At 40.2% G+C, this 21,688-nt stretch overlaps 1 protein-coding gene across 1 annotated transcript in view; it reads left to right on the top strand.

Moving 5' to 3' along the window:
- The first annotated feature begins 2,255 nt into the window (after nt 1-2,255).
- The window catches only part of SPEF2 (sperm flagellar 2), a 211,807-nt gene continuing 192,374 nt past the window's right edge, over nt 2,256-21,688 (top strand). Inside the window, exons 1-2 of the mRNA XM_027520151.1 lie at nt 2,256-2,427; nt 13,455-13,557. Coding sequence (XP_027375952.1) covers nt 2,370-2,427; nt 13,455-13,557 — 161 coding nt within the window. The 5' untranslated portion in view covers nt 2,256-2,369. The remainder of the gene's footprint in view (nt 2,428-13,454; nt 13,558-21,688) is intronic.

Below are 21,688 nucleotides of genomic sequence, written 5' to 3'. Positions count from 1 at the left end.
ATATCAAGTGTATCAGGCTCCAATTCTATTGGCAATAAATCTCCCTCAGAATTCCCATTGTAGTTATTCCCATTGTAATTATGGACAGAGGAGCTTCGTGGGCTACAGTTCATGGGGGTCAAAAAGAGTCAGGCATAACTCTCATCGGGTGAGAGATTTCAATGTTAAGTAAAGCCAGCAGAGAAATGGTACTAACTTTTATCCAATCAGGACACACAGATCAATTTCAGATTAATTTTAAGAGAATTTCACCTATTAGGACATTACTGTCATCATTCTTACAGTTTAAAATAATTTGATGAATTCAAGCTTTTGGGGGAAATTACTTATCTTTGTGAGACACACACACATATGTGCACACACACACACACACACACACACACATATATATATGTATACTATTATATATACTGGCATCCCTGGTGACTCAGAAAGTAACGAATCTGCCTGCAATGCAGGAGACCTGGGTTCAATCCCTGGGTTGGCAAGATCCCCTAGAGAAGGGCATGGCAACCCACTCCAGTATTCTTGCCTGGAGAATCCCCATGGACAGAGGAGCTTCGTGGGCTACAGTTCATGGGGGTCAAAAAGAGTCAGACTCAACTGAGTGACTAAGCACATTATATATGTAAGTAATTTTTCCATTATTCCATCTAAACTTTTAGAAATTATTAAAGGAGAATGTTTCTTACTGTTGCTAAAGACTATAAGAAAGACTTTATTGAGGGGACTACTGCAATGGGGTTTTGCAATAGTGGATAGAGATAGGGCTCAATTCTGAATATAATAAGGAAAAGTGGGGATTTACAGCCAAGGAGTGCATTTGAGGTCTTTGGATGGAAAACTACTACAAAGAAACATCAGAGTTAAAGACGAAACTGACTAGACAGGATATTTGCTGAAAACAGGCCAGAATGATCAGGTATCAAGGGTGAGGGACAGGGAACTAGATCAGATATGGAGGGTGGAGGATTTTCACTAAACTCATCCAGCAGAATTTTTGCCAAAATTTGACAAAGGAGCCAAGGACAGAGTTCAAGGTAGGACCTCAGGGAGAAGAGGGCTCAGAGGACTCTGACTCAGATTTGGTCAAGGTGAGAGTCTTTCCCAAAATACAATTTAAAATAATACCTGAAAGGAAAAAAAAAAAAAAAAAAAACCTGACCAGAAAAGAAGTTCATTAAACACTCACCTCTCGAAACAATATAAAGATATGAATTACCCTAAATGTTGGTTCTGTCACCACCACCAATAAAAAGTATAGAAAGCTTGCTACAGGTCAGGACCTCTACCAGGTCTGGGACTAAAAGTTGTATAAGCCCTATTCAGTCCCTGTCTGAGTAGCCCATCAGTTCAGTTCAGTTCAGTTGCTCAGTCCTGTCCACCTCTTTGCGACCCCATGAATCGCAGCATGCCAGGCCTCCCTGTCCATCACCAACTCCCGGAGTTCACTCAAACTCATGTCCATCGAGTCAGTGATGCCATCCAGCCTCTCATCCTCTCTTGTCCCCTTCTCCTCCTGCCTCCAGTCTTTTCCAATGAGTCAACTCTTTGCATGAGGTGGCCAAAGGATTGGAGTTTCAGCTTCAGCATCAGTCCTTCCAATGAACACCCAGGACTGATCTCCTTTAGAATGGACTGGTTGGATCTCCTGCAGTCCAAGGGACTCTCAAGAGTCTTCTCCAACACCACAGTTCAAAAGCATCAATTCTTTGGCGCTCAGCTTTCTTCATAGTCCAACTCTCACATCCATACATGACCACTGGAAAAACCATAGCCTTGACTAGGAGGACTTTTGTTGGCAAAGTAATATCTCTGCTTTTGAATATGCTATCTAGGTTGGTCATAACTTTCCTTCCAAGAAGTAAGCGTCTTTTAATTTCATGGCTGCATATAATACAGCAATTAAAACTGGCAGTTTGTAAGTTAAAGACAAAACTGAGGTCACTGGAGCAGGGGCTTCCATAAGTTTCTTTAGGAGGCAAACAGGAAGAAAAAAAATTCCCCTTCAATCAAGATTCTTTCTTTAGAGAGGCTCCCTTGCCTCTCCTCCTCCACACACCAACCCTGCTAACATCTCCCGGCTGTTGTGTTAATAGCGTTCCACCGCTTTCCCCAAGCCCGCTGAAGCCCACCGCCCCTGCGCACGTCTCGGTCTTACCTACCAGCAGGGGGCAAGCCACGATTTTCTGTCCTCCAGGGCTGAGCTCCGGCACCCCTCTTCTCCCAGCCTTTCCCCTAGCTCCGGCCTGAATACGCTTCCTTAGCAACGGGTCGCCCTTGGCAACCGGAGGACGCGGGCAGGCAGGCGGGCTAGGTTTCCCGCGCGTTCCTGGCACCTGCGTGCGGTGGGAGGCACAGGCCTAACCATGTCGGAGATCCTGTGCCAGTGGCTCAACCAGGAACTGAAGGTGTCCCAGACCGTGAGTGAGTGACACAGCCTGGGGCGAGCGGACCGGGGGCGAACGGGGCGCGGAGCCTGGAACGAGGCGAGCTGATGGAGTCTGGCGGGGTAGGCTAGCTGCCGCTCTGGCTCACTTCAGCCACCGCGGAGCCTGGCTTCTCCACTCCCCAGCTCGGCTCTGAGTTACCCATCATCACGGTGGTCCCAGCCCCGCGGGTTCTGACCTACCACGGTTCTGAGGCTATAGGGACGGCGCCCTTGCTCCAGTAGAGAGAAGAACTTTCTGGACTCTTTAGTCTAGCCCTGACATTGCTCCTTTCACACTCTCAGAAGCGTGGTGTGCTGGCAAACCAGCGAAATGTGAATCCTGAAAGCCAGCTACCGCCCTATTAGTTGTGTGCCCCTGGACAAGTTAGAATACCTTCTCGCGGTGTGTTCCCTCCAGTATAAAGGGCTGTGTGTGAAATGAGTTAATGCAGAATATATTAACATTTACAAATTTCAGCCGTTTTAACTCAGTATGTGCACATTCGCTACTTCTGACCACTTTTCACTCTTCCCAAAGCTGACTTCTTCACTAACCTGAATTTATCCCAGCCATAAAGTTGTCATCCAAATTTCCTAAATCCCACAACCACAGACGCAGTTTTACATGCTGACAACTTTTGTAACAACCAAGTAATTCCATAATAGCACTATACCCCATTCAACTTCTTTTTCTTGTTTCTTAATCAAGAGTTCATTTTCCAACTGGTATGGTTTTGCTCAAAGCAAGAGGTTTGCAGGCCAAATCATTTCAATCTGTTTTTCCCAGAAGCATTCTTGCATAATGTCAACTTGCTTCCAGAGGGGCAATAATGCCAACTCAGTCTTAAGTCATCCACAGCATTTGCTCAACCAGTAGTGTTTCTGCAGCTGCTAAGTGTTTGTTATCAGCACTAGGATCTTTCAATTTGGAGCATTTGCAGTAGCCTTTGGAGAAAGGAATGGCAACCCACTCCAGTATTCTGCCTGGAGAATTCCATGGACAGAGGAGCCTGGTGGGCTACAGTCCAGGCGGTCGCAGAGTCAGACACGAACTGAGCAACCATCATTCACTCCAGTTGCCTTTCTTGAGGCATAAACCCAGACTTTTTCTTTGCCAAACTGCCACCCACACAGTACGTTTTTTTCCCCAGGAGTCCATGATCATCCCATGTGTCTCTGACTGTTCCTTATCTAAAATATGATGCTTATCTCAGGATGGTGTTAGCATTTTTCTTTTCTTATTTCTTTCTCACCATAGGAGCCAAAATGTAGTATCATGGCCTTAAGGTATACTCTTATTAAGAAAAGCAGTTACAGATTGCTGAGTTTACTTTGGTTCATTTACTTGATTAATAAAAGCCATATTCTTTGCTCAAGTCCACAAGACTCTGTTGCATATTCAAACACTTTTGAGAAAAGTAAATAAAACTTACAAGAAATCTAAAAACAGTAATATGCCATTCTTAATTATAATCAGTTTGAGGAGTTTTGGTTTTGAAAGGAGGAGGAAGAATTACTTCATTCCCTGAAGATTAAAAGACGAGATTTTATTTATTTTTTGGCCCCACCTAGAGGCATGCAGAAACTGAGTTTTTTGACCAGGGATTGAACCCCTACCCCCTGCAGTAGAGGTGCTGAGTTTTTACCACTGGACCACCAGGGAAGTCCCAAGACTGAAGATTTTTAAAGAATTTAAATAGCATAAACTATAAATGGAAATTTTCCGATGTCTGCTTTCCCCAAGTGTAAAGCTGGAAGTTGTTAGCAGAGACAGCTAATATATTCTGCATCCCATTCACTAGCAATACATATTCATTTCTTGATCCCAACTGCTAAGAGGAGTCAAAGGAGAGAGAGACAATTCCTGAGATTACCTAAATCATTGTTGTAAAATGCTTTTCAGACTATAGGGAATGCACTCAACTGTGTTTGGAAACAGACAAGATAGGATCTGTGCGCCTAAGAAGCACGCTGCCAGTTGATTTCTGTCATTAGATAAGCCATTCTGTGGTATACAATGGAAAACTTAAAACAGTTTATAGGAACTCTCTTGGAAGGACCATAGTGGATGCAACTTCTGGGGAAAATAATTGGGCAAGTTCTGGATAAGCATCCTGTTAAGAGCAAGGATTTGGAGGCCAGACTGTTGAGGTTAAAATCACTTATTCACACTTACTAGCCAGTGCTTGTGAGCAATTTATTTACCTAAATTTTATAATACTCGAAATAATAATACTTCATCAAGTAGTGTTAAGATTAAATGAGATAATAAATGCAAAGCATTTAAAACAGTCCCTGACACACAGTAAATGCTAAATCTTACTTTTTAGAAAATATCATACAAAAATAAAATCACCAATGTGTAAGGACATTTGAACAAGGATGTTTATTGCCACATGGATTGTAGGGGCAAAAAGAAAAGAAATGGAGACAATATAAATTTGCTTCAATAATAGAACACTTGGGTAAATGATGCTGTATTTATGCTATGGTTTATCATGCAGTGGTTAGAGCAAATGAGTTAGTTACTCTAACTTTTAACCTAAAATGTGCTCATGTAATTTTGTCAAGTGAAAAACAAAATTAAAACTTACTGGAACCAATATAATACCATTTTGCACGAGGATATGTGAGAGAAAAGTGTGGAGAGGCATATACTGGACTGTTGACATATACATGACTCTTAATCTTTGTGTAAGCATAGAGAGAGATGTGGAAGCATATAAGCCAGTGTATTGGTATTGCTTACCCTGGAAAGGAGATGATTGCTAGCTTTTCTTTATACATCTGTGTTATTTGATGTTTTGCTTGTATTGCCTTCATAATTTGAAAGTAAAATTCAGTATAGCCTTACAAATGCAAAATCAAAAAAAGATCAAATGTCACATGACAATGTAGGAGAAAAAGAGGCTTAATACTTTAGTTGAAATATAGTAAGCATCTTGAAGTATTGCTGGGACAGGGGAGTACCTAAGAGTTATTTTCTCAAATGAAATTTATACATGAAATAATAATAATAATAAAAGTTAATCTTTGTTGAGCACTTAGATTCTTACGCCAGACCCTTTGCTAAGCCTTTTACATAGGGTTTCATATTTGAGATTTTAAAAAGTCCTAAGAGACATTGTCTCCATTGAACAGATGTGTAAAAGAGGCTGAGAAAGCTTGGTAATTTGTTCTAAGTCATCCATCTAGTAAGTCCTAGAACTAGAATTTAGAGCTAGATCTTTGACTAGTGCTTTTAGGATGTATTATACATTTGACTTTATGCTTAGGGAATTTACTATTTAAAAATTAACCCTCCCAAAGATATTCATTTGAGCTCCTTTTAAGGAGGATTCTTGTTCAGTTGAAGTCACAAGAAGTACAGAAATTCAACCAGATGGTTAAATGGTTAAATGGAAGTGGTGGAGTTATTAGGATTTGTTTAGAAGTAGTTCAGTCCACATGTTGCTTCCTGAGACGAAGCAAACAGAATGAGAATGCCAAGTGCATGCATTGCTGCCTCGGTGAGACTCAGTAATGGTTTAGTCATTAGAGAGGCAGGTAAAGCTGATTGATCTCTGGATTATTTTGAAAAGTAGAAATCAATTTGGATAAAGCATCTCATATTGAATTTTGTGTTGCCTGGACGACCCTGAATATCAGCAGTAAAGAAAATAAATTCCAATGATCCTCAGTTAAGAACAGTCTCCCTCCACTTAATGAGGTTTCTGGGAGTCACAGGAGGTTTGATTAGTCTCAACATATGAAGATTCAGATCTATGTTACTAAAGCTAAGGATCTCCAGTGAGTTAAGTTTAACTAGACCATTTGTCCTGGAAAATAATGCTTAGACGTATGTTAATGAAATGTCTTAAAATACCAAAAGTTGTTCAATAGAAAATAATTCAAGCAATTATTTTTGTAATAAAAAATAAGCAATATAGAATAATGTTACTAAGAGATTTGCTGTAAAAGTCTTTACAGACTCTCAGTTATTTTCAAGCCTAACCATTGCCTCTGTTTTACAAAATGTTTATGAATTCACTGTAAGAGGAAGTTGGCATCAGAATGTCATAATTAAACATTCTCCACAAATGTAGAGCATTCAAATTCCATGTACTGTATACATCCGATTCATTGTAAAAATTGATATACAAGTAGTCCATATTCTTTTGGATTCTGGGTGGGGTCATATTGAAAATTATAGATACCTTATTGTGGGTATTTGTGTTTCAATAGTCTCAGACATCGTTATCACGAGTAACAAAGAATCAATAAATAGGAAACTGAATTGAAAAATTTAGTATCTCTAAAGTCCTGATTTTCTAGTATCCAAACTAGAAACAGTAATCTTTAGTCACAATTTTATACCCTGAGAGGTAATAATAATAATTACTGTATATTTGGGAAGTATCAAATGATATTACAAGTGGAAAATATCTACCACAGTGCCTATCATCTATCTAGGTCTCAGTTCAGTTCAGTCGCTCAGTTGTGTCCGACTCTTTGCGACCCCATGAACTGCAGCACACCAGGCCTCCCTGTCCATTACCAACTCCCGGAGTTCACTCAGACTCACGTCCATTGAGTCGGTGATGCCATCCAGCCATCTCATCCTCTGTCGTCCCCTTCTCCTCTTGCCCCCAGTCTCTCCCAGCATCAGAGTCTTTTCCAATGAGTCAACTCTTCACATAAGGTGGCCAAAGTACTGGAGTTTCAGCTTTAGCATCATTCCCTCCAAAGAAATCCCAGGGCTGATCTCCTTCAGAATGGACCGGTTGGATCTCCTTGCAGTCCAAGGGACTCTCAAGAGTCTTTTCCAACACTGCAGTTCAAAAGCATCAATTCTTCGGTGCTTAGCTTTCTTCACAGTCCAACTCTCACATCCATACATGCATGACCACTGGAAAAACCATAGCCTTGACTAGACGGACCTTTGTTGGCAAAGTAATGTCTCTGCTTTTCAATATGCTATTTTTAATTTCATGGCTGCAGTCATCATCTGCAGTGATTTTGGAGCCCCCAAAAATAAAGTCTGATACTGTTTCCACTGTTTCCCTATCTATTTCCCATGAAGTGATGGAACCAGATGCCATGATCTTCGTTTTCTGAATGTTGAGCTTTAAGCCAACTTTTTCACTCTCCACTTTCACTTTCATCAAGAGGCTTTTTAGTTCCTCTTCACTTTCTGCCATAAGGGTGGTGTCATCTGCATATCTGAAGTTATTGATATTTCTCCTGGCAATCTTGATTCCAGCTGTGCTTCTTCCAGCCCAGAATTTCTCATGATGTACTCTGCATATAAGTTAAATAAGCAGGGTGACAATATACAGCCTCGACGTACTCCTTTTCCTATTTGGACCCAATCTGTTCCATGTCTAGTTCTAACTGTTGCTTCCTGACCTGCATACAGGTTTCTCAAGAGGCAGGTCAGGTGGTCTGGTATTCCCATCTCTTTCAGAATTTTCCACAGTTTATTGTGATCCACGCAGTCAAAGGCTTTGGCATAGTCAATAAAGCAGAAATAGATGTTTTTCTGGAACTCTCTTGCTTTTTCCATGATCCAGTGGATGTTGGCAATTTGATCTCTGGTTCCTCTGCCTTTTCTAAAACCAGCTTGAACATCTGGAAGTAGATAATATTATTTCAACAACTTTTGTGTCTCTCACTTTAGAAGAATACCTATTATGATGCCTGCCACATAATAGGCACCTAGTAAATATTTTATTATATGAGGATGCATGAGTGAGGCAAAAGTAGGGTAAAGTATTATTTTTAGCTGAACTTGATGGATTTGTTCATCTCGGGAAGGTCATCCTAGGTACTTTGATCCTCACTTTTGTGATTTCAGAGGCTCTGCTTTATTACTTTAAGCAACTTCTTAGAAATTGTCACATGCTAACAGACATTGCATTCTGATGATTTTATAAGCCACAGCACCAATTCATCTTGCAGAAAAGGACACCAGAATAACCTATTCTGTTAATGGAAGTGGGGATAACAAAGCAAGGAGGGAAAAACAGTAGCAACCACTCACATTAGGCAGAATAGGGGGGTGACATTTGGTCATTTTTTGTGTTTTGGACAATACTATTTCACTCCGAGTTCAGACATGTTTATAGAGGGATTTTGTTTTTGTCTTAGTCCATCAGGGTCACTGAGTAATCTTGTCTCGTCTTGGTGTGCTGTGAAATTGATTATGGCCAGCAGGAGAAGGCCAAAGTCTAGCCATGAGTGCTGGCCCAGCTTCTAGGAATACCAGGGCCTAATGGGGTCAGGCCAGTGCCCAGCCACCAGCAGCAGCTTTTCTGTCTCTCAAATGAAAGTAAATTTGTTTGGTTTTTTAAATGTTGCTGATAACCTGAGCTAGGTCTTTGCTCTTCTAGTAAAGGAGGAACAAAGGCCACTTGATAGAATATGTAGGTCTATAGGCCCTCATCTACGACCCCCACATCCCCAAATCTCTTTAGTTATTTGGTAGCAAAACTTGACCACAAATGCTGTGAGGCTATGTTCAGTCATTATTTCCTTCCCTTTAATGGTTTGCTGTAAAAATCAACTACATTTGATTATATGTGCTTCCCCAGACCGGGGAGAGTGTTATCGTTTATATGGACCCAAGAGTAGGTCTGTATCTGACTTTAAGGACAGGGTCAAATATTTGCTATCTAAGTTTTAAGTTATCTTTAAATAAGGATCTTTGTACTATAGTCATTGCATGTGTGAGTGCATGCATGCGTGCTAAGTCACTTCAGTCATGTCCAACTCTTTGTTACCCTATGGACTGTAGGCCACCAGTCTCCTCTGTCCGTGCGATTCTCCAGGCAAGAATACAGGAGTGGGTTGCCATGCCCTCCTCCAGGGGATCTTTCTGACCCAGGCTTTAAAGCCTTGGCTCTGGCATCTCCTTTATTGGCGCTAACACCACGTGGGAAGCCCCGTACTATTGTCATTGAGGATCTATTACTGAGCTTATGAATTGTGTAATTGATATAACATGTTTTCTTAAATTAGGAAGCAGCACCTGGTGGCTCAGATGGTAAAGAATCTGCCTACACTACAAACCCAGGTTTGATCCCTGAGTTGGGAAGATCCCCTGGAGAAGGGAATGGCTACCCACTCCAGTATTCTTGCCTGGAGAATTCCATGAACAGAAGAGCCTAGCGGGCTACAGTCCATTGGGTCGCAAAGAATTGGATGTGACTGAGCAGCTAACACTTTCAATAATAATAAAAGTGATCACCGAGCACTTACTATAGGCTGTGAATTATGCTAAGCACTTTACATTATCTCATTTAATCAATTATCTCATTTAATTAAACCAACTGTCAGGAGGTAGAACCCATCACTCTCCCTCTTTTAAAGAGAAGAAACTGAGGCTATGTAACTATCCAAAGTCCAGGGTCTTATAAATGGTCCAAGAGTCAAACCAGAGAATATTTCTCTCTCCAGAGCCTGTGCTGACCGCATTACCGTATGGAATGTAGAAGGCTTATCTTTTGTCTTTTCTCCAGCTGGCTCAGGTGAAAAGCACATAGACCCTTTGCCCTCCGTCCCAGAAAATTCACAAAAGCTCACATCAAAGATTTCTGCAACTGAAAGCTTTAGTGAATGGGATCAGACCTGTGGCTTGGAAGGCTGGAGGTGTGGCTGAGTTGTTACTGAACAACATTTTTCCAGATGTAGATCATTTCAGAGCCCAGAGAGAAGATTGTTACTGAGCTCCTGTGGTTCATTTCTTTCCCACATTCTTCATTGTTCCTTATCCTGGAGTCAATCCACCTTTTATTTCCCCTAGGTAATTCCAGTGATGAGTGCAAATTAACTTACAGAGGTGTCCATCATTAGTTGTGGTATTCCGGAACATTTACTGGAAAGGAAAATTTGATAAAGCAAAAAGAAAAAAAAATCTTTCCTTTGTGTTTTCTTTTTTCCTTACTGTTTTTCTCCCCTAACCTCTCTCCATTTCGCTTTCTCTCTCTGGCTTCTTATCTTCCTTCTCATACTTTTTAATCTATATATTCCTAGATTATCTGCTTTTTCTTCATCTAATTTCTTGCACGTATTCTTTTTTCTCTCCATTTTTTTCTACGTGTTTTCTCTCTGTTGTTTTTGCTGCTTCCTATAGCTTTTCTCTGATTTCTTCTGTATTCCTGTAGCACAGGAAAAAAAGAAAAAAGAAAAACTGAAAGTGTCTAATGCACACAGAGCTGCAAAACAGGTTTTCAAACTTATTTATAGTAGCCTACTTGACAGTGAAATAATGTGTTTGCTATTCTTCTTTGACCTTTATAGCCAAAATGCCTCTATTTTATCCATATCAGAATAGTCTTATTAAGAAGTCCTGCCATTTCAAAGGAAGTAGATTATGATTTTATTTTTCTCCTGACCTTTTTGTAGCTATGAGTTTGCTACAGACCATTTGCCTGATAAGTTGAGTGTGATGGATTAGGATACAGTTATTCCCCAGTTATTCGCAGATTAGATTTCAGGTCTTCTGTCAACAGGAGCAACAGGCAAAAATGCAAAATCCAGAGAGAGTAGGAGAACAAAATCACCAGATATAGCAGCAGCTCCTGAATGCAAAGTAGTAGTCTTTAGATTTTTAATAGGATTCCATAGTTTGACAATGGCACTTCAGAAAACTAAGAATAGGGACAGGCTAGAGGGAGAAAAAAGGGAAAGAAGCTGAACAGAGAAAACAACAGACAGAAGCGGTGCAAGGCACAGCCAGAGCAGCCCAGATGGCACAGCAAGGACAGTGGTGGCAACCGAAAAGCAGGGAACAGCTTTGGAGGTCAGCAGTGGTGGGTCCACAGGGAAGGGGAAAGCAACAGTGACTCAGCGGGAGGACAAGGCACACCTCTGCCTTTAGGGGCAGAAGGAGCTCTTTGGATTTCAGTTGCTGCAAAGACTACTGGTGTATGATGCTGGAAAAGGAAAGGAATGTTTGTTGTACAGTCATGTCTGACTCTTTGCAATCCCATGAACTGTAGCCAGCCAGGTTCTCTGTCCATGGAATTCTCCAGGCAAGAGTACTGGAGTGGGTTGCCATTCTCTTCTCCAGGGGATCTTCCTGACCAGGGATCGAACCTAAGTCTCCTGCATTGCAGGCAGACTCTTTACCAACTGAGCCACTAGGGAAGCCCCATGATGCTGGAAGGCAGAGTCAAAAGATTCTAATGCTAGATAGTTCAGGAACTCACCCTGAGTAAACAGAATCAATGAGAATTGTTGACATCTTTTTAAGCTACTTTATATTGATTTTACCTAAGAACTAGGGTATTATTAAAGCATAAAATACTTTGAGAGCAGATACTAGGGAAGCTTTGGGCAAAATTGTGGGCTGGTGTCAGATATGCAGGAGCCTTATGATGATGTAAAGTCTTCTGAGTAAGGTCTCCCCTCACCTCTGTGCAATCACACACCAAGCACCAGCTCTACGAATCGTGAAATCATTCTAACTTCTTTTGCAGCTAGCCACCTTGTTAATAGTCAAATAGATAAAAGAGGATAATTCCATATGAATGAGTTTGTGATACTGTGATAATGTATACATTTAATAGATATTTAATATTGCAGTTGCCTAAAGGACTCTAATAGAAACACACTGAAGATTTTTGGAGGGTTTTGAAATCCTTTGAGAGATGATGGCTTTGTCCTATGATAATGTATTATGTATCAACTTTGAATATCATTCTTGAATACCAAGCACCCCTATATCCTTCATAAGAAAAATATAAGTGACCCCAAACTAAGGACATTTTTAAAGAAAGCAAATTCTGTTTTACACTTAATATTTTTTCCTTCCCTCATCATTATGTGCATACTTTGTGGCAGGCATGATACCAAGAAATTCTCATATATTGTCTCTAATCTTTAAAACAGCTCACCAAGATAGATATAGATAGGATGGGACAGAAATTCAGGAAGGTTAAGCAGCTTGTCAGAGGTTGCACAGCGAGTTAAAAGCAGAGACAAGATTTCAGCATAGATATCTCTAGCTCTAAAACCTGTCTTCCTCGGGGCCACCTCCATCATTGTACAGGACACCAGCTATACTGGAGTAAACCACAGAACCACCAACGTAAATCTTGTTTATAATATGCTGCTGCTGCTGCTGCTGCTAAGTCTCATCAGTTGTGTCTGACTCTGTGCGACCCCATTTGGGCTGTACTGTGAAGCAGTCTTCGTTGCTTCACAGGCTTTTCTCTAGTTGTGATGAGCGGGGGCTACTCTAGTTGTGGTGGGCAGGCATCTCAATGAAGTGGCTTCTCTTATTGCAGAGTACAGGCTCTAGGACACACAGGCTTCAGTAGTTGAGGCCCATGGGTTCAGTAGTTGAGGCCCATGGGTTCAATAGTTGCAGGTCCCAGGCTCTGGAGCATGAGCTCAGTAGTTGTGGTGCATGGGCTTAGTTGCTCTGAGATATGTGGGCTTCCTGGATCAGGGATTGAATCCATGTCTCCTGCATTGGCTGGTGGATTCTTTACCACTGAGGCACCAGGGAAGCCCAAGGAAAATCGATTATGTTCAGTAGGCTTTATTTAAGAAGGTGCAGGTGACTTTTGTAAAATTTCCATTGCATAAAGGTTAGAATTAAGTTTTGAGGTTTAAAGAAGTTGGATTGTACCTCACTTGGTCAAGAATATGAAATCATCCACAGGTTGTATTGATAATGGAAGTATTAGAGCATAATTTTATAAAATACACTGAAGATTTGTTTTTAGATCTAAGGTTATATATTTTGTTGGTTGTGTTTGGTTTGGTTTGATCAGAAGTTGTCTTTTCTTTCAAAATATCATATATTATCAATTACTGACCCACATTTATTCAGGGATCTTTATAAGATACCTAAAATTAAGTTAAAATTCAGTATTTTCCTCTGATTATTGAAAGATATTTTCAGAACTATTTTGATGGCATTCTGAGTTCAAGTTAAATTATGGGATTTTACTCTGTATGTACATACTGAAAATATATAAGCTCTGTGTAAAGCATTATATTTACTTTTTTATCTCTGTGTTTTAAAAATCAGGTCCCAAGTCATTTGCAAAGGCATTTTCCAGTGGCTATCTAATTGGAGAAGTTTTGCACAAGTTTGCACTTCAGGATGATTTTGCAGACTTTTCAGAAAGCAGGTTAGTGAGATTATTCTTTATTTTATAAAAGGTCAATTCCTTTGGCACTTGGATGGATTTAGCCTCCAAAGTTAATATTAAGGAACCATTTATCACAAGATTCCTTCCAAACCTAAACCAGGCAAGCACACCATCAGTATGAAACTTGCCGCTTCCTCACGTATACATACGTCATTTTCCCAGGCGTACAAAGGAGAAAAAGTTACAGGCTGTTGCAAGACCTCATCTCTAGATGGGCTCCATTTTAATGGCTTCCATAATCCTGCACTCCTGCGTTTAATCAGATTTGTGAAACTTTTGCTCCTCGTTTCTCCAAAAGTTCTTTCTCCTCATTTCTTTTCATCTCTCTTCTCTTTTTGGGACTCCTATTATGTGTATGTTGGTGTACTTGATGGTATCTCATAGGTCTCGGGAGCTTTGTTGATTTTTAAAACTAAACTTTTTATTTTAGAACAATTTTAGGTTTACAGAAAAGTTGCAAAGATAGTACAGAGATTTCCCATGTTGTTCACATCCAGTTTTCCCTCCTGTTGTCATCTTATATTGGTATGGTACATTTTTTATCAAAGATTTGTTATGATTCTTATCTAATGTCTTTTTTGTTCCAATATCTTATCAGGATATCATTTTCTCAGACTTTCCTTGTTTTTGATAATCTTTACAGTTTTGAAAAATTAAAAACTGGTCAAGTATTTTGATATTGCTCCTCAGTTGGAATTAGTCTGAAATTTTCTCTCATGATTAGAATGAGTTTATGTGTTTGGGGATTCTGTTCATTTTTCATTCTTTTTCCTTTTTGTTACCCCTGTGAATAGTTTCAATTGATCTATCTTTGAGTTTACTGCTTCCTTCTTCTGCCAACTCAAATGTCCTGTTGAGCTATTCTAGTGACTTTTTACATCTCAGTTATTATCCTTTTTAATTTTAGAATTCCACTGGGTTCTCATTTTTATAATTTCTATTTCCTTATTGATACTCTATTTTTGTTGAGATGTTATTCTCATACTTTCTTTTATAATTTTTTAAAACTGAATTATTTTAGTTTTTAACACTTATAATAGCCAACTTAAGGTCTTTATCTAATAAATTAAACATCTGGGCTTCCTCAGAGAGTTTCTACTGACCTTTTCCCCCTAGGTATGAACAGTGTTTCCTATTTCTCTATATGTCTCATAATTGTTGAAAACAGACATCTAAAATAATACAGTGAGGTAACGCAGATTATTCCACCTTCCCAGGGTTTGTTGTTGTTGCTGTTTGTTGTTGCTCTGCTGCTACTTTTTGTTTGTTTAATGACTCTCTTGGACTATTTTGGAAAATCTGTATTCCCTGTTGTGTTTAGCACCTGAAGACTCTGTTTGGTTAGCTTAGTGAACAGAGCTCAGCAAATAAATGGAGATATTTTAAAATATCTTGAATTGATAAATCTTCCTTGTTTGATGCTGAGTTTGTTGAGGTATATCTTCAGTGCTTTCACAGTTTACAACTCTGCCTTAACCTTTACTTCCTGCTTGTACAGGAGCTTAAGGTCAGCCAAAAGTGAGAGATTTGGGCCTCCTCCTATCTTTCCTGGGTATCCAAACATTCCTACACATGCATGTGTGTGGGGAGCTGGCCGGAGGCACTCTGCCTGTGGCAAAGGTCATGAGGAAGGAGGCTCGACATACGCAAAGGCGGGATCGAGCCTCAGGAGTCCCCCTGGAAATCCTCGAGCATCTACCCCCAAAACCAGAGCCTGCCTACTTTACTACTTTGTGCTCTCACCTACACCTCTGACTTTACGGGGGGCTGTCCCCCACCACCTCTTTCGGAGAAGGAGTTAACTTAGAGGCCCAGTTAATAAAAACTCCTGGGCGTGACAAGAGTGTTTTAACCTACAAACTCCTCTGAAGGTTCTCTAGCCTGCCTGACAGGCTTGTCTGGCCACATGTAATTGCTCACAGCCTCCCAACCGTGAGAGGCACGAGATGCTTTAAATCTTCTAAAAACAGGTTCCTTAGAAAAGTTAGAAAACCATTAGTATAAGTATAGTGGGCTGATTAGAAATTGTATTGGTGAAAGGTTTTTCATTTGTTGAGCCAATGTTTGTTGCTAAGTCTCCACATCCCCTGCCCTTATACACATTAATGAATATATAGAAGAAATAAGTATTAACCTTTGATATTAATCACGTTAGACCTTAGGCTAAGCAAATTCTTTCCTGAATTAAAACCCACTACACCCTCACCCTATAGGAATGTAACTTTATCTGGTACCTTTGGAAGGTGGCATCTGTTTTAAGAATAATCACCCCTGGAGAAATATGTGTCCTGGTTGACTGACCGCTGTCACAAGGAGAGGGTCATAAATTGTCAGCAGGCCCCCTGGCCAGAAGATGATGTAACACCCCTAAGACCTCTGTATACATTTGTATGAAGCACCTGACTTTGATAAAAGTCAGGACTGCTGACCCCGCGTGATTTTTGCATAACATCTCAGTGTATAAAAGTAGACCATGGAAAATAAAGAATTGGGATCAGTTCCTCGAAAGACTGGTCTCCCCATGTCACTCTCTCTCTCAAACTCTGGCTGAGTCTCCACCTGGAGCGCGGAACCCGCCATGCTTACTAATTATGCCTGGGCTTCTAATATCCGACCGGGGAGGCCTCAGTGTCTCCTCTCCTTCGGGAGAACGGAAGGATGCCTGCGGCCTACGTAAGTGGTGCAAACTTCTTGTCTTGAAGTTTTATCGGTCTCCCGCGTAAACCAAGCTACTCAGCCTCTTTTCTCCACTGAATTTTCCTACTGAGCTATCCTAATTCTAGTACTCTTTATATCTCTAATTAATATCTAATTGAAGCTATTGTATCCTGATCCTCGCCAACGCCGTCCCCGCTTTGAATACCCTGGATCAGCCGGGTCTGGACCTCGGCACATATGGTCCTTCCAATCCCCAGGAATGTATCAGAGCTTTTCAAAGTTCCCAGTGGATGCTGCAGCTGCTGCTAAGTCGCTTCAGTCGTGTCCGACTCTGTGCGACCCCAGAGATGGCAGCCCACCAGGCTTCCCTGTCCCTGGGATTCTCCAGGCAAGAACACTGGAGTGGGTTGCCATTTCCTTCTCCAATGCATGAAAGTGAAAAGTGAAAGTGAAGTCGCTCAGTCGTGTCCGACTCTAGCGACCCCATGAACTGCAGCCCACCAGGCTCCTCTGTCCATGGGATTTTCCAGGCAAAAGTACTGGAGTGGGGTGCCATTGCCTTCTCCTCCCAGTGGATATTTCATTCTTTTATCTTCCTTTTAAGTTTTTGGGCAGCTTTTGTTTGCACCAGTGGTATTACTGCCTTAGGTGGTGGTGGTGGTGGTTCAGTCACTAAGTTGTGTCTGACTCTGTGAGCCCATGGACGGTAGTCTGCCAGGCTCCTCTGTCCATGGGATTCTCCAGGCAAGAATACTGGAGTGGGTTGCCATTTGGAAAACCCTATTCCCAGGGTATTAGCAAAAAGCAATCAGTGGCAACTGTTAAAGATCACAGCTACCTAAGGCAGTGATTGAGCTCTAAATTATGTTAAATAATGACAGTGTTCTGAGGATAGAACTTCTTGAGGAGTTTCAAACCTGTCTGTCTTCTCAGATGGCTGTTAGGCTGCTGGATTTTACTGCAAGGCTACTGATTTTCAAGAGCTGGGAAGAAGGAAATGGGAATAGGGCAAGTTAAAATGACTAAAAGCTCTCTGTTCTTACTGAGATTAAGGTTTTTTTCTTGAATAAATTTTCTTTATATTGTTACATGCCTTTGGCTAATTTCTAGAGTTATGAAGAAGTTAATTTTGTCAGTTTTATTATTGTTATGAAGAAGTTAATTTTGTCAGTTTTATTATTGTCTTTTTGAGGAATAGATTTTTGGAGGTCCTTACTCTGCCATTCGTGACATCCTGCTCCATATCCATAGTGTTTTAACCTGATATTTCCCACTCAAGTATTTCTTAGTTTTTGGTTCCTTGGGGTGGTAGACCTCCATTGAGCATTACCTACATTGCAAGAGTTTAAGGAAAAGAAATCTAGTACCTCCATTCTAGAGGTGAGTCATTCTTTCACAATCCAGATTATGCTAGTTGTGCAGGTAATGATAGTGTAATTCAAGAGAAGCCATGGATTGTAAATATATTTTTAGACCAAGTTAGCCTCTTGTGCTAATCCCTGACAATTTCTTAAGCTTCTAGGGTACTAGGTAACATTCTAGTGCATATCCTACTCTTCATGTCTCACATCTCTTCCTCAAGAGCAAGGTATACACTGTCCTTCACTGCTTAAACCAAGTTGCCTCCTCTTCTTGATCTTCTAGCTCTGTGCCCACTCTGCTTCTACCTGAATCTCCTCCCTTCCAATAGAACCCAGGATCAGCCTCTAAGGTATAAGATTTCCAGGGTAGGTAAGTCAGTGTACATTCCTTTCTTTTCTCTTTTTTGCTTTCTCACGAGTTCTCATATGCACAGATTGATTTGTGATGATCTCTGTGTAACCAGGTTTCCAATCCATTTTTGGTGTCATTGCTTATTATCCCTTCATGAAAGTTATAAACTTATCTTGTACAGTTGTTATAATATTGGTCACTTTGTTGTCAGTTTCTTTGTTTGTATCTCTTTCAGTTGCACATTGTACCTTCAGAGGATTTTGTAGTTGTAGTATGAATTATTTTTCTTTGCATCGCTAGGGCTAAAAGGGCCTGGCACATGTTTAGCTTTCAGTAGATGTTTTTTGAATTAATGAATGGCTGCATATTCTTATAAGTCCTGCATTAAGCCCCTTGTTTGAACTTCTCCATAGGCAGATAGAACTCTACACCCACATCTTTAGGTGGAGTTTCCTCCATCAGCTTAAAAAGCTTTAGGTATTCCAGTTTCTCTTTCTCAAGGCTTCTCTTACAAAATGCTTCCCTTGTGACCCTCATCCACTGTTTCCAGTCATATTTTCCACCAGTCTGTAGCTCTAACGTAAGCAACTTTGGTCCACAAATATGTCATGTGCTTTTGTTATGCCTTGAACCTTTAGATATCATTCTTTGCTCACTTTCACCCTGAGAAACTCATTCAATTCAGCTAAAAATCCACCCTTTTCTAGACTCTTTGTTTTCTCCCCAGCAGATTTAATTTCCTTTTCCTTAGTTTTTTTTTTTTTTTTTCTGTTTTGTTTCAACAACACTTCAGACATCCCTTTTTTTATTACTTTAAGGTATATGTTTTATTTATATGTCAGTTCTTATCAGAGTTACTACCACCTGAAGGAGCCCAAACCATATATGATGAGTGAATATATGAATGTTTGTGTCTTAACTACTTTGCAAAGATGCTCAAAGTTGCAGACTATGTTTATTCTTTGTGCTCCAGGCATTGTCCCTGACCCACTGCAGGCACACCATCGTGTTTCTCTAATTGAATAAAAATGACTGACTTCTGAAAGTGTATCTGGTTCTGAATTAGGTATGGAAAACTTAAAAGAACCATACTAATCAGATCATGCATGCAGTATTTCATGTGTACTGAGTTGGCTCTTGTTAGCAAGACCATGGAAGGCCTTTGCATGAAATAGAAATAGGGACCCATATGGATGGAGGTAATCAAAAAGACACAGGTCTTAGTGAATAGGAAAGCCCTTGTGCCAAAAGGTCTTAGTGAATAGGATAGCCTTTGTGCAAAGAACAAAAAGCCCCATTTTGGATGAAGCTGCCTCATGCCAAGGTCCTGGGCTTGGCAAGCTGACCCCAGGGTAGATTTCACACCTTTTCCTGCCTCTGCATAGGTATATGTCCTGAGTATCATCCTGTGTTGCAGCCCTGCCCTTCACTTACTGCAAAGGATGAACTTTCTGTTCCACTGAGCATCATCATATTTCTTAACATGGGGAGATGGATCTATTTGTCTTAACAACCAAATACTATCAACCTTTAGTTCCTAGGACAACCCACTGTTTTTCTAGGGCACATGATATTCTAAAGAAGACAAACATCAGTAAATCCATGCATCTGAGCTTTGTATTATTCAGTGGGGAAAAGGACCCTTCTTTGTAAAGCTTAATTTTTAAACAGCTGTCTAGTGCCAGAGCTCATGATTTGGGGATTTTTGTGTAATATTTTTATTTTCTTTAGTTTAAAATGTAAACAGTAAACTAAATCTGCATTGCACATAACTTGAAGTTAACTTGCTTTGGAAATTACTTCATCCTAAGAATAACTCATCTAACTCTGAAAGAATTCTGTTTTAGGATATATGTAGTCCAACTCAGAGGGTGAGAAATGAGCAGATTAGTTAAAAAAATAAAAAGTAAAGGAGCATGGATATCCCTGTTCTAATGACCTTTTGAGTTGTATTCCCGTACAAGGTGTTAAGGAGGAGAAGAGACAAGTAATCCCTTGGCAGATAAGGACTGCAGGTAGAGAGGGAGAAGGCTTTTCCCAGAACACATTCCTTATCCCCTCAAGGGTCATCATTTACATCATATGCTCTGTCTCCAGAGCAAAAATGTCCCAGTGGTTTCTCTAGGTTTAAAAACAACTATTGATTATCATGGTATACTGATTGAGCATACATTATAACAAGAGTGGACTTCCATCCATTTACATACCAGTTATATTCCCAAAATTTTGGTTGGATATTTAGAATATATATTATTAAAAGCTTCCAGAAAGAAGTACTATTACACCTGGACACTTCGGCCAGACCATAAAAGCCATTTGAAGCCTACTGTGTCACTGAACCCTAGTATTAGCAGGCTACACTGCATTCTGGAGGTTGTGTAAAACAAGTAAGAGGAAGGGTAGTGTGCTTTACTTTCATTGGGCACAGGGCTAAATTTTGATAAAATTTGGAAATGAATGGTGTTTGCTTTTGGATTTTCCTTCCCAAATTATGGTGCCTCTGATCTCTGAAGCCTAAGGGTATGTCAAAGGCAAAACCTCAAAAAGGTGTCCCTCTGGCCATATCTTTGCACGTAAGTGTAGTGGAGAAAACATACAAACTCCTGAGATAAGCAGGACATGAAAAGGTGAACTGGGGTGAAAGATCAAAAGTGGGCGTCAGGTGCCCATCCAAGGAATGTGAACGCAAGTCATTGACCTGACCATCCTCTCTCACAATCACACTCTTCAAAGCATGGTCTATATAGTACCCTAATCATTTTAGGTCAATGTTTGTTATCTCAAACTGTAGGTCATTTGTGGGAAAACAAATTGCGACACTGGACATGACATGAGAAGACCTAAAAAAATGTTTTACTTTTGTTGTTGATAAGATTGCCTTGTAGCATTCCTTATCTCTTCTCATTCCTTCTAAGATCTGTTTTATCTTTTATCGATTTAAAATACTTTATTTAAAGTTTGGCCAATGTGGCATGCCATGCTAAATATACTTGACCAAATAGAGGAAATAGGACACTGAGTTATACCACATGACTGGAAAAGGAATTCAGTGTCTTCTGTCAATACGTTTGTTGCCTTGGCCTTTCTATGGCACTGGCTTCTTTATTTATATTTATAAATCATTCCTTTATTTTCCCCACCCCGCCTCCTTTACAGTTAGTAGGCACTTTTAGGCTAGATTTTTAAAAGATTTACAAATACCCCAAAATTGCCTACACATTTTGTGTATATGCATGGATGTGTGTTTTCTTTTCTGGGGAAAAGGTTTCATAGCTCTCATCATATTTCCAAAGGATAGTATATATGATTTAAAAAGTTTAGAATCACTGCTTGAGATCTCTTGAGAAATAATATACTAGAAACAGTATGACAGTATATAAAGTTTGTGTTAAGTGCTATTTACAATAGCTAGGACATGCAAGCAACCTAGATGTCTCTTGACAGTTGAATGGATAAATAAATTGTGATACATATATATAATGGAATATTACTCAGCTATAGAAAGGAATGCATTTGAGTCGATTCTAATGAGGTGGATGACCCTAGAGCCTGTTAAACAAAATGGTGGTTTAGTTGCTAAGTTGTGTCTGACTCTTGGGATCCCTTGGACTGTACCCCTCCAGGCTCCTCTCTCCGTGGTATTCTGTAAGCAAGAATACTGGAGTGGGTTGCTAGTTCCTTCACCAGGGATACAAAGTGAAGTAAGGCAGAAAGAAAAAGGCAAATGTCGTATATTAAT

This window comes from Bos indicus x Bos taurus, chromosome 20 (assembly GCF_003369695.1).
Source record: "Bos indicus x Bos taurus breed Angus x Brahman F1 hybrid chromosome 20, Bos_hybrid_MaternalHap_v2.0, whole genome shotgun sequence".
Lineage (NCBI taxonomy): Eukaryota > Metazoa > Chordata > Mammalia > Artiodactyla > Bovidae > Bos > Bos indicus x Bos taurus.
The sequence above is the reverse complement of the archived record's forward strand: the minus strand, read 5'-3'. Positions and strand labels throughout refer to the sequence as shown.